The 14,324-nt window shown below is 39.4% G+C and overlaps 1 protein-coding gene across 2 annotated transcripts in view; it reads right to left on the bottom strand.

The window, feature by feature from the left end:
• The window catches only part of Pdk3 (pyruvate dehydrogenase kinase 3), a 62,490-nt gene that overhangs the window by 22,407 nt on the left and 25,759 nt on the right, over positions 1–14,324 (bottom strand). For both annotated transcript variants that reach the window (XM_036175514.1, XM_036175513.1), the window contains exons 4-5: positions 9,604–9,788; positions 8,084–8,173 (exon numbers count right to left, since the gene is read on the bottom strand). In XM_036175514.1, coding sequence (XP_036031407.1) covers positions 8,084–8,173; positions 9,604–9,788 — 275 coding nt within the window. The remainder of the gene's footprint in view (positions 1–8,083; positions 8,174–9,603; positions 9,789–14,324) is intronic.

Consider the following 14,324-nt stretch of genomic DNA (forward strand, 5'->3'; position numbering starts at 1 on the left):
TAGAATTTTAAACTACACCAAATTTGCAAATTTTCCTAGAACATACCAAACCTCATCAATTATATATATATATATATAAAATATATTTCTGGAGGGAGAGAGAAAGAGAGAGAGAGAGACAGAGAAAGAGAGACAGAAGGAGGGGGAGGAGGGGGAGGAGGAGGGGGAGGAGGGGGAGGGTGGAGGAGGACAGGAGGGAGAAATCAGGAACCAGCTCTTTTGCTTTGGCTGTCTACTAAACAATACTACATCTCCACCTAGTGACGCGACAGCACAAAAGCTGACCATGAACTTTTAAGCCCCCAAATGCTGAAATTTACAATGTTTCACTATCTATAAACAAAGTCAATATACCTCAACTCCTCTGAGTATATAATAATTTTTAATATTGAACTTCTTTTCACTAGAAAACCGTGACAGAATCCAAACATACTAAATGTTCTAATTATCCATGGCTTTGGCCTTACTATGAGTACGATAACACTGAAAACATGCTAGGCCTATAGAATGTGTGGAGGACAGTGGAGTCCAAATAAAAACAGCCAACTTCAAACTTACTATGGCTCCTAAAATCACATGTGACTAAGAATATTTTTAGTTTCATTATACATTGTAGTGGATCAGTGTCACAATTAAGGATTACTCCATTATTCTTGAAAATCCTAAAACATTGCAATGTAGATCTCCACATACCATCCAGAGAATGCTGAGAGTATTACTAATAAAAATTATTCCTAATATGCATAAATTCTCATAGGATACTGAAGTGCTTTGGACAAAATACATACATAACAAACATCTGATTAAGGGCTGAGGGTGTAGCTCTGTAGGAGTGTACTTGCCTAGTTTATGAAAGGCCTTGGGTTCAACCCCAAACACTACAAAAGCAAAAACAAAGTATTTGCTAAATAACAATCATTTGGCGAATGATAAAGTTTTCACTATTCAAGCAATTACACTAACAAGTGTTCCTTTTAGTTAGATTGGACGTTAAGAGTCCCAGAGTGGTAACCAAGGATTAGCAAATTTTAAAAGAGTGTAGATTATTATTAATTCACCTTTTGGGTAAGGTCGAGTGTAAAGAGTTGAGATTATGAAAGAAACCCCTGGAAATTCTGAGGCAGTACCTCTGTTTTGAGGCCTAAGGACAGCAGCATAAGTAGGCTAGGTGTGGTAGCACATGCCTTTAATCCCAGCACTCAGGGTTAAAAAGCAGAAGCAGGTGGATCTCTGAGTTTGAGGCCAGCCTGGTCTACGTAGAGAGTTCCAGGCTAGCCAAGTAATTCTGAAGAGAATCTAGATTAAGTGACCACTTGCTTGAAAAGTCAAGGCTATATCACCTATTTGTGCACACTCGTGACATAAGTGATCATGTGGCTACTGGATGTTTGGGAGCACTAAAACGGCATTCTTTGCTTAAGTAAAGTTAATTTAACATAAAAATTAAAACCGTTCTAAAAATCCCAACAACCAAAATTCAGCTACTAGTAAGGAAATTTCCTTTATACCTAGAGATTTGTAAGCTCTCCTTACATTAAGTTCTCTAAATAAAAATTTACTATTCGTGAGTTCAAGGCCAGCCTGGGCTACAAAGCGAGTTCCAGGAAAAGCACAAAGCTACACAGAGAAACCCTGTCTCAAAACAACAACAACAAAAATACTATAAATAAAATTAAAAATCAAATTGTTTTAAGAAGATATTGCCAAACAGTTTTTACCTGTACTATATTTCAGCCAGAATATACTACTAATCTTGAAAAGGGAACATGGGAAATTATTCTTATTGCCAGTAAATGTAAGTGATAGTCACTGCACTAAGAATATCTGCAATGGTAATAGATTATTCCAGCAGATCCATCTTTAGCCATGAATCAGTTTTCAGAAATAACACATAGGAAATTTTAACAGATCAAGGAGCTTATTTGATTATAAGTCTCTACTCCAGATCTTCCATATAACTCTTCCATCAACTATCAGATTTTATACTAATCCACTGTATCACTCATTTACAACATAAGGAGCTAGAATTTGAGTACTGAAAACTTTTAAATGAACACGAATAACTTTAAGTCTAACAGAAAAAAAGAAAAATCTTATAAACTCAAGTTTAAAATTCTGGTCAGAACAAAGTACACAAGACCATTTTATTTATCTTCTCTGTGTGTCTGTCTATGTGTGTATGTGCATGCCCCTGTGTGAGAAAATAAGCACACACGTGACTCGGCACACAGGAAAGTGTGAAGACAATCTCAAGGTCAGCCCCTGCCTTCTAGCTTGTTTAAGATAGATGTTTTATGTAGGTCCTGGGAACCTGAACTTAGGCCTTCATACTTGTGTGGAAAGCACTTTTATCCACTGAGCAATCTCATTAGCTCTGCTTATTTGTTTGTTTGTTTATTTATCTATTATTTTATTTTACTTGATGTGACTAGGTGTTTTGTATGGATGTTTTCTGTACTGTGTGTATACAGTGGCCAGAGAGGCCAGAAGAGGGCATCAGATTCCCCTGAAACTGGAGCTACAGACAATTGTTAGCTGCCATTTGGGTGCGGGGAATTGAACCCAGGTCCTTTGGAAGAGTAAGTAGTCAGTGCTTTAAACTGCTGAGCCGAGCCATCTCCCCCAGTCAAGATTCTTTTATTTTTAATAAAAACAACACCATACCATTATTTTCATGTGGTAATGACATAAGGTTAACCAAAGCAACACAAGCAGGTGTGTTCAAACTATTTTGCCAAACCAAAGACACCTAAAACCCCCAATTATTGCCTTCTTAACAATGTACCATTTTATCAAGTGTTTCCAGTTGGAGATATGTGGCAACAGAGCAATATTCTCTCCTGTTAGCATAATCTAAGTAGCTGTTTTCTTAACTGTTTTAAAATTAATCTTGGACTGGAGAGATGGCTCAGAAGTAAAGAGTTCTGGTGCTCTTCCAGAGGACCCAGGTTCAGTTCCCAACACCCATGTAGCAGCTCATCACTATCTGTTCTTCCAGGAGTTCCAATACCTTCTTCTGCCTCTGGGGGCACCAGGCACTCATGTGGCATATATGCAGACAAAACACCCATACACATAAAATGAAATAATAATAATAATAATAATAATAATAACAATTTTACAAATTCAAATGAATTTGCTCTGCATTATCCCATATGAGCCAAACAGTCAGAGCTGGCAGTAGTAGAATATACATGGAGTCCCAGTACTTAGAAAGTGAAGGCGGTCAGTAGCTCAAGATTCTTCTCAGCAATACCAAGTCTGAGGCCAGCCTGGGCTACATGAGGTCCTGTCTTGACAAACTTAAAGAACAAACAAAAACTCCTTAGCCCTCTTGCTGCATATGCCCTTGCTCACTGAGCCACACCTGGGTTTGGGACCTACTTAGCAAGTGTCTGAGATGAGACTGATGGGTTATCCACATCTTCACCTTCTGCACATTTTTGACCCCGGCCACCTATGGAAATGTTTACAAAGACCACACTGACCTATGTGTTCCCTTAGAAAGAAATCTCCAGAACCAATATGCCACTTTTTAGAAACCCCTTTAAGTTTCAAATAAATATAATGCAATATATATCACTAGCTTCCCTACCCCAAATCCATCCTAAGTGGAATCCATTAGTTTTCCAGAACAGTAGATCCTCCAACCTCCTAACATAGCCAACTAGGGAAATGTGGACAAAACATCTAACATAAAGACAATGAATCTCCAGGCTAACCATGGCCATAATATTAAAACTTGTAGTCACAGGTAAAAACAAGATGAACTGAAGCAATAAAATCTACCTTTTAGAAACTCAAGATGGAAATTCAGGGCGACCATAAGTTAAAGAGTACTGAGGAGTATCGTGATGTAGGAAGACCTAGAGTGCTTGGCATTGTCTTAAGTGGGCATCAGTCAAGTTAACCAGGGCATACCAAAAAGGGGAAAAAGGCAAGTAGAGAGGCCCTAACTCCAGTTGCAAGATACCCAGAACACAACCTGATATTTTTGTTTCCCAATTCCAGTATCTATAGCTCTGACTGTAAAGTTTTTCATGTCCTGACCATAGGACCTACTCCATTATTTTAATAAATCTATTTCTGGAGCTAGAATGAATCTGTTATTGCAACCTGAGGAGACCAAATTGAGAACATAAGATATTATTTCTGAGCTGAACAAATATCATGCACTCAGGAGGCCATTTGTATGCTATCATGCTAAGCAATAATAGCACATAAAAAACGACATGGAAAAGGTAGCATGGCTGAGGAAGTCAACTTCTGTACCGAAACAAAGATTTAAGTCTGCATCTTTAAAACACTCTCATCACAGGATTTTCCATTTGATTTTCCGGTTTCTTACAAAGAAAGGAGGAAAAGGGTCACCACCGAAGGCTCCTTCCAAAGGATATTAGGACTTGCTTTACAACACTTAATTCTGGCATTCACTCCGGAGTCTATAATCTACAGATGTACAAAGGTAGAAATTCATGTGCTGAATGAATAAGCCACAAGGGGAGGCTTGCTTAAGAGAGTTCTGTTCAGTTACTCTATGCTGGGTGCACCCCTACTTGTCCACCTTCATACAACTGTCTAGCCAAAAATAAAAATAGCACTCTACCTAAGTTTTCTGTAATCTATCTCAAAAGGCCTAAGTATGCGATCAGTTTTAGTTCATTAGAACATGTGATGGCTATACAAACACATGTGTACACACACTAGCACATGAATGCGCGCACGCACATACACACAGTCATTTGGAATGGACATTTAGCTGAGCTTGAACCATGCAAGCTCTTCACAGCTGAGGGAAAAAAAAGTTCTGGTGGTATAGGACTGTAACACCAGTATTTTGGAGGCTCGTGCAGAAGGACAAGTTCAAGGCCTGTTTGGGCTACACAGTTAAGTTCAGAGAATGCCTGGAAACTTAACAAGATCCTATCTCAAAATAAAAAATGAAGAGGAGATCAGAATATAGTTCAGTTGTGTAGTGTTTCCTCAGCATGTGAGAGACCCTAGGTTCAATCAGCAGTATTATAAAAAATAAAGGTTTATAAACGTAGATGCGTGTAAAGCACCTTGATGGGAAGGAAGGTTGTCGGAAAGTTGATTATGTGGATGTGGCTTTGCAGTAGTGTATATTTTCAGATCTGAAACCACCCTCCAATGCTTTTGAACTTTAGGAAAGATGCTACTGAGAGGTGAAAGCTATTCCAAGATTCACAGAGGAACAGTGTCTCAGGCCTCCCTCCTCCCCTCAGAAGTGTGGTGGCAGGATGTGTATGTATGCACCTGTGTGTGTACATGGGTGTGCTGTATGTGTTGGGGGAGTGGAATGACAGGGAGTATGGCGAGTGACAGCCACTGCACAGAGCTCTGCCAGGAATCTAGGCTTTAGTTGTGTTCCCCCAAAATCACACAACAGAATATAGTGAACTGTATTTGCAATGCACTAGGCAGAAGATTTAAAAAAATGGCAAAAGAGTAAAGGTAAATCTGTGAGTGGGCTATGCCTGGCAATGTAGGCCTAAAATCCTAGCTACTGAGAAGCCCATGACAGAAGGATAATAAGTTCAAACCCTACACGGGCTACAGAGTGAGTTCAAAGCCAGCCTGGTAGACAGGGTGAAAGTGTGTCTTAAAATAAAAAGTAAAGAGGACAGGAATAAAGCTCAATGGTAAAAAGTGCTTGCCCACCATGTCTAAAGCCCAAGGTTCAACCCCCAGCACAGCAAAAAATAAGCTGTGAGTACTGGAACAATGAAGAGAAAAAAAGAGACTGGGGTTGTGAGTAATAAACAAAGAAAACTGATGCTTTATGCTTCATGCCTCAATGTCCCCTAAAGGCCATGTGTTAAATGGCTTCTAGCTTGTGGTGCTATTAGAAGATGGGGGATGGGGACGTGGTGCTTGAGGACAGGGGATAAGGGTAAGGAAGTTAGGTCACTGATCTTGAAGGGGATATTGGGACTCTGGCTCCTTTCTCTTTTTGTTTCCCAGCTACCATAAAATGAGTAGCTTTGCTCTGGCACACATTCGCTGTCCCAATATTCTACATTGTCACAGGCCCACAATGATGGGGCTGGGCAACAGTGCACTGCAACTTTTAAACTGAACCCACATAACCACTTTCTCCTGTAAGAGAGCTGACTGCCACAGGGACACGAAGAGACTCAGGCATAAACTTTCAGGATTACTTTCTTTCAATATCTGTCCAACTACTCTGAATAATCTGCAGCTCATTTGTGCATAAAATTTGTACACTGAGAACAATGACAATGTACAAGTTTCTGGCACATCCTGAAATTTGTATGCACAGGTTAGAGGTCAACATAACAAGGATATCAGTAGTTACTACCTGCTAACTAACAGAATAATGCTGACAGCAACAGTCGGGAAACAAGTTCTTTCAGTCAAGTCACGGGGTGCCTCCTTGAACTGTCTAAGGCTTTGATGCGCTGCAGCAGCCTTAATCTCTTTGTACTATAGAAGCTGTTAAGTTTCCTAAGACTCCCAATCTTATCAAATCCACAGGTTCTCAGTTATAACCTCCCCCAAATTAGTCAGACTTGATTTTGTAAAGAGACAAAATGAGTGTTTTCCAAACTTTACCATCAAGAATTCCAAACATGTACCAAAGTATAAACCACAGTATAATGAACCCCCATGTACTCACCAAAGCCTCAACTAGGTCCAGTCTTTTTCATTCCCCATCCTCTGTCTAAATTTGAAGCAAATCCCTTATTTCATACCATGTACAGACATTTAATATCTCTTGAAGCTATATCTCTAAAGCTATGACTAAAAACATTACCACCATATCAATATCAGACCTGAAAATTATAAACTTTGGGACTAGTTAATTCCAGTGTATGGTATTTTTTATTTGCAATTTCTTAAAAAGATTTTTTCACCTTATTTCAAGTGTCTGTGTATCTGGTACCCCCAAAGGTCAGAAGAGGACGTTGAAACTGGAGTTATGAACAATTGTGAGCTGCTATGTGAGTGCTTGGAGGAGAGTCTGGGTCTTTTGCAAAACCAGCCAGTGCTCCTAACAGCTGAGCCATCTCTCCAGCCCACATTTTTGAATAATAAAATCATTAAACAACTTTAAGTGTCTAAAAGCTATCAAGCCACAGAATATTTATAGAGCATCTATCTCTATAGGCACTCCAAGGTTTTATATACATTATCAAACAAGTAAAGAAGCATTCTCTGGCCTTACATCAATTACAGTTCAAGAGAAAAGGCACAAGTGTGCTGAGTCAGCTAGACCTAGTCACCTTAGAACTGAAATGATGTGAGTAAATGTCTTCTGAGAAAACAGTGATCTAGGCAGCTCAAGGAAAACAGAGTGCACAGGTTGTCCTTAGCAATGGTTGCTCAAGTGCAACCAAGGTCCTTGATGAAAACCAGGAAGAGGTATAGTCATGTCAACTCATCACCTGAGTGTTTCCAGTGGGATGAGAAGCAGAGTAGGAAATGCAATCTGAATCTGGGGAAGGAGACAGGTTGGGAACACGAATCTGCCCAAAGGAAAAACTTAAGAAGTACTGGAATCTGCTGGGTTACAGCCAGTTGAGCTTTCTTGATATAGCATTTATTTTAAATGAATAATGGGGACACCTGTTGTTCAATCTCAAAGTCCTCAGTTAACCAGGGATTTATGAGTACCAGGCCTGCTCTACCCTGGCATAGCATCCATCCAGCTAAGCCCACTTGCTGTATAGCTTCTAACACCAGGAGTATGCAACAGAAATACATGTAGATTTGGCAAATGTGAACTCAGCCCCATTTTATAACAAGGAAATAGTTTAAAATGATGGCAAGTCAAAGTTTAGAACTTCCTGAAATGTTAACTGTTTAAGAAAGAACTAACTAAACCCTGACCAATGAAGTAGAGATTGATATTTGAGCATTAGAAATTATTCATCCTTTCCCAATCTAGAAATATTTCATATTTGTACTAAGTGGTTCAGACCTAACATGGCCTGATGAATCACAGACTACACAGCAACATAACCCTACAGCTGAGCTGCCTCAAACAAACCACAATGCTATTTTTGCCATGGTCAGTGACACTGGGTGGTATCCTTACCTTTCACCACATCAGCTACATTACAGGTAGGATCGATACTCCCTATGTGTTTAGGGTGCGCAGGATTAGTGTCACCACCAAAGAGAAGTGCTAAAGGAACACAAAAGAGAAGGAAAGGGATTGAAACATAGCAAGCCGAGATAGTCAAGCCTAGGAATAAGTTTCTAATTGTCCAAAGGGACTTTTTCTTTGAAGAATCATTTCAGCATCCACAGTGACTTAGAGTAATGCAATAGAGCTGATGGCTGAGCAAATACATCGGCCAAAAAGGAGGAAGGGTGTACTTCAGGTCTCTTCAGTTGCAGGCAGTAGATCCTAAAGCAGCGGCACACGGCAGGTGCCCAACCCTTTCTCCTTCAGCTGATGGAAACCAGATCAAGACACTTCCATGCTTGGCAGTTATCTCCCAATCCCTAAATATTCACAACGTGAAGGCCAGGCCATTGTGAGGAACCTTCACTGGCAACACTGCCAATGTGTGCATCATGGAGGTTCTTTTTCAATTCTTTGTACACAAACAATATTTGTTCAAATAATTTAGAAAAATATTCCATTTACTCTCTACAATAGTTGCAAACTTTTGTTCCTAAATAAAAACCTAAAGAACCTGAAAAGAAAAAAGCAACTCAAGAAAAATTTTCATAGGTATACTTTATATTAAATCAATCAACACTTGGAAATTGCTGCTCTCTCAGTAGACTAGCTGGCTAGTATTTAGTTCCCTTTTCTCTATAAATTGTCATACATTTGTTTCCAAAAATATATAAATACATACTTAAGAGTTCCATAACATTTGTTTATCTAAATGAGTTTTTAAAAAACAAAATGAGTAAAAACATGCTTATCCATTCTCTGATTCAGCAAGAATGACTCAAATATGTGGATGATTTTGCCTTAAAATTAACAACAAATCAACCAACGTGACAACTCTAGAAATCAGTCAAGAAGTTCTTTGTGCTAAAGAGAATTTTAGATGGTCCCCTGTCTGTCACCATGGGGAACAGACTAAAACTCTCAAAGTGGCATCATGGACTGATAATCTTGCTTCCTCAGATTTTTCCTATCACTGTGGAATAAAGGGAATTGCTTATATATCCAACATGCTAATTCAATATTCCCAGCTTTGATGTTTTTAAAACTAAAAAAAGAAAATTCGTGTATGGATTAAGAAAAATACCCCCGGGTGGGTACATTAAATTATTGAGAAGTCAATGGGGCTGCCATTAAAACCAGTCCCTTGTCTCCACAGAAAGGTAGCTGCAGAGCCCTTGAAAAACAGGCAGTGGTCCTGCTTCTAATGTAAGCACCACAAATGTCTTCCGGGGACAGCTTTCAATCAAGAATACTGATTAACCAATTTGTATAATAGGAAGGATTCCCTTAAGAAAAACTGAACTGGAAATGAAATTTCTCCAGCTAAAAGTCTAAGTCAGTAAATTAGAAGTGAAGCACAAGGAAAACTTTTCAGAAAAATCAATATGGTTACCTTTTAACAACTGGACCCAACATAACCCACTTACTGTGTTGGTTAATAAGCATGCGGAAAGAAATGCGGTTGGTATAGAAACGATCCAGGAAATATTGGATGTTACTGCTAATAAATGGATCAAACCCGAACTTTTCCTTGTATTCTATCACACCTTGAGCCATTGTAGGAACAACATCGTTGTGTCTGTTTCTGATATTAATCAGAACATGGAGAAAGCTGTATGGGAAGGAAACAAAGTGTTAAGTCTGTATTTCATAGACTGGAACACACTTTCACCTCTGTCTAGTTACCTGTTAGTACTCTTTATAAGAATAAACATTACTTTTACCAGATAGTAAAAGGAAGTAGTCATAAACATTAATATTTAATTCAAGCTTTGGTATGAAACTTACTACCAAAATTCTCTCAGAGCTATACAAAGTCAGTAGAAAAAGTTCTAGTAAACGTTAAAAATAAGTTCAAATAATTTGTTAGGAGTGCACTTACATTTGAGTTCTATAAATGTTTTTTTTTTTAAACTAAGAATTACAGAAAATATCAGTGCTTCTCCTGACAACATGACGACAATCCTGCCAAAGTCTCTAAGGACTTAGAGATGAAATCTTAAAGCAAGAGCTTCTTCTCTGAATAAAGAATGCCAAGCTTTTCATGAGCAAAAATTTGAAATCATCTCCTTCCTGCAGTGTAACATGAGGAAATGTAGATATAAAAACTCAACAAAAATAAGCCTCATTTGTTGGGAACAGTGGCACATACCCATAGTTCCAGATGCTCAGGAGGCAGAAGCGGGGGTTACTGGAGCTAAGGAGTTTAAGAGTAGCCTGCACAATATAGTAAGACACCCACCTCCAAATCAAACACACAGATCATTTTCAAGTACTCTGGCACATTATTGTAAAGATGTATCGATAAGGGACTGAGGAGAGATGGCTCAGTGGTCAAGAGCATGGGCTGCTCTTCCAAAGGAACCAGTTTGCATACTATGGTATCTTGAATAAAAATGGCCCCCAGTGTAGGCCTTTAATCCTAGCACTTGGGAGGCAGAGGCAGGCAGATCTCTGTGAGTTCAAGGACAGCCTGGGCTACAAAGAGAGTTCCGGGACAGCCAGGACTATTACACAGAAAAATCCTGTCTCAAAAAAATTTTTAAAAATTTAAAAATTAAAAAAATGGCCCCCCAAAAATACTTAGGGAGTGGCCTTGTTGGAGTGGGTGTGGCCTTTTTGGAGGAAGTGTATTGCTAGGAGCTTTAGGGTTTCAGAGGCTCAAGTCAGGCCCAGTGTCTCTCTCTTCCTGCTGCCTGTGGACCCAGATGCAGAACTTTCAGTTTTCCTCCTTCAGCTGCCTACACTGCCATGCTCCCTCCCAGGATAACAACGGACTCGACCTCTGCAACTCTAAGCAAATCCCAATTAAATGCTTTCCTTTACAAGAGCTGCAGTGCTCCTGGTGTCTCTTCATAACAATAGGACATTAACTCAGACATACACGGTGGCTTACAACCAATATTTTTTTTTTGAGCTGAGGCTCAAACCCAGGACCTTGTGGCTCTACCACTGAGCTAAATCCTCAACCCTACAACCAATTTTAAGTCTAGTCACAGGGGAGCTGACACCCTCTTCTGGACTCCATGGGCACAAAATACTCATGTGATACACATGTTTTGTAGACAAAATACCCATACACATAAAATTAAAATAATAAATTTTAAAACATGTATAGAAAAATATATGAAATACAGTGACTTTAAGAACAGAAAAATGTTCTTGCAATAAAACCAAAAAAAAAAAAATTATGGAGCCAGGCTCAAATGTTGAGTAAGTAGCTGCGCACCAAAATTTAGCATATTAAGAGTATAACAATGTGGGGGCTAGAGAGATATCTCAGCAGTTAAGAGTACTGATGGATCTTCCAGAGGACACATGTTCGATACCCAGCACCCACATGGCAGTTCACAACTGTCTGTGGCTTCAGTTCCAGGATCTCACACCCTCATACTGACATACAAGCAGAAAAAAAACACCAAAGCACATGGAATAAGAGTATTTTTTTTTCTTTTCTGGAGCTGAGGACTGAACCCAGGGCCTTACAGGCAAGCACTCTACCACTGAGCTAATCCCCAACCCTGAGAATAAATTTCAAAAGAATGTAACAATGTAAGTCAGTAAGGGAATGAGTAAAGCTCTTAGGCCAGAGGTCTAATCACACAGCAATTTCGAGCCTTGAAGCCCCAATTAGATGACAAATGAAAGAGTGAGACTGTGCAGATGGCTTAGGGTAAAGTGATGAGGCTCTGTACCCACAGGAAAGCCAGGTGTGGCAGCACATCTCAAGAACCCCAGAGCTAGGGGAGTGGAGACAGGTGGATCCCAGGGGATCGCTGGCCAGCCACTCTGATCAGAACATCAAGTTCCCTGTTCAGTGAGAGAGCCTATGTGGAAAAATGAGGCGAGAGTGATCAAGGAAGCCACTTGATGCCAACCTCTGACCTCCACATGAAAATGCACACATATACATACATCCACATGTATACACATAAACCACACATAAAAGTTAATTTCTTTTGAAAAAGATAAAAATGTTGAATGAAATCACAAACAATAAAAGAAAACCAGCTGAATAAGTATGTAACTTTGAAATAAAGAAGGCTATTCTAAGCTTATTAGCAAGGGCAGAAGCACAGAACATAAAGAAACAAAGATAACTGTAGCATTTCAGAAGCACACATGGATAAAAGAAGGCACAAGAGTCCTTATACTTAGTGAAGATGAGCATCCTATTGAGAAACCAGGAAAAGGGTCTAATATTAGCGGGGAAATCTATGAAAAAACAAGCACAAATGCCAACCAATTAACCAGCACAAAAGCAAAGTAAACTATGTGAAACTGTTCTTTCTTCCTGATGGCAAATAATAGCCAGTGTAGGTTGCGTGTGGGCACTAAACAGAACATTTGCTAAGGGCAACTTAACCAAATATATCTGAAGTCCAAAGAGGATAATTCCACTTCCAGGATCAATGCTGGCCAAACAACTGAACAAGGTGTTTTTAAAAGCTGCTTTCACACACATACATGCATACATCATACACAGAGAACATGTGGGTGGAGGAAAAGGGGGTGGACATGAGAGAAAGAAAATTAAAGCTGTTTTGGGAACACTGTTTGAGCTAGCAAGATGGCTCAGTGGATAAATGCACTTGCTGTGTAAGCCTGGTGACCTGAGTTTGGATCTCTGGAAGCCATGGAAAGGGAAGGCAAAGACCAACAGCCAAGACTATCCTCTGACCTCTACACACACAACATGAAAAACACCTATGTACATATACTCATACACACACATACATACATGCATACATACAAACAAATAAGTATTTTTAAAAACTACAAACCAGTTTAAAATTTAACACTAGTGGGGCAAATTGCATGACCTATCTGTAGAAGAATTAATAATATGTGCCGGGCAGTGGTGGAATGCATCTTTAATCCCAGCACTATGGAGGCAGAGGCAGGCGGACCTCTGAGGCCAGCCTGTCTACAGAGAGAGTTCCAGGACAGCCAAGGCTACACAGAAAAAAACTGTCTCAAAAAGCCAAGTGTGTGTGTGTCTGTCTGTCTGTCTGTCTGTGTGTCTGTGTGTATAAGTACCAGCTATGTGCTGCACAATAACATTTCAATGACAGACTCTATACACAACAGTGTCCCCAAAAGATTATGTCTGTGAGGCCAGCTTTATTTTAATTTTTTAAAGAAAAAGTCTTAGCCGGGCATTGTTGGTGCACGCCTTTAATCCCAGCACTCGGGAGGCAGCGCCAGGCAGATCTCTGTGAGTTCGAGGCCAGTCTGGTCTACAGAGTGAGTTCCAGGAAAGGCGCAAAACTACACAGAGAAACCCTGTCTCGAAAAACCAAAAAAAAAGAAAAAAAATTATGTTCCCTAGTAAGGCTGTCGTCCTCTCAAGTATGTATGAGGATACTCCAGTGTTCACACAAACACATTTTCCTCATGAAACATTTCTCTTAAGGTATCGGTCATTAAGTGATGCACGATTGTATTGTGAAACTATTAATAACGTCCAAGAACTATTGTAACACCTAGGCAGTGGTAGTATACACTTTAATCCCAGCACTTGGGAGGCAGAGGCAGGTGGATCTCTGTGAGTTCAAGGCCAGCCTGGTCTACAGAGTGAGTTCCAGGACAGCCAGGACTACACAAAGAAATTCCATCTTGAAAAACCAAGACAAACAAAAACCCAAACAAAAACAAAAAACTTCACATTCATGCAATATGAATGCTTAGGGTAAATAAGGGTAGAAGAAAATGTTAGCTGTGGTTGTCCCCTAGTAATGGAAATTTAAGATAAGTTTTATTTAAGTCTTATTTTTCTCAATGAAATGCTTCTATAACATATTTACATATATATATATATACACATACATACATACATACATACATACATACATACATACATACATACATACATACATACGATAGCAAAGATGAGTAAACTCTGAAGCTAGAAGATCATAATTAGCCAGGCTTGGTGGCACACATCTTTAATCCCAGCACTCAGGAGGCATACAAGGCAGATAGATCTCTGAGTGCAAAACCAGCCTGATCCACATTGAGAACCTGTCTCAAAAACAAAACAAAACCCAAAAAAGCTCAAGTTCACAATAATTCACAAGAAATTTTACAATGGGTAATTTTTCCTCATATACCTCTTTCCAACAATGTATTTATAAATTAAATATCA

The sequence above is a fragment of the Onychomys torridus genome, chromosome X (genome assembly GCF_903995425.1).
Source record: "Onychomys torridus chromosome X, mOncTor1.1, whole genome shotgun sequence".
Classification (NCBI taxonomy): Eukaryota; Metazoa; Chordata; class Mammalia; order Rodentia; family Cricetidae; genus Onychomys; species Onychomys torridus.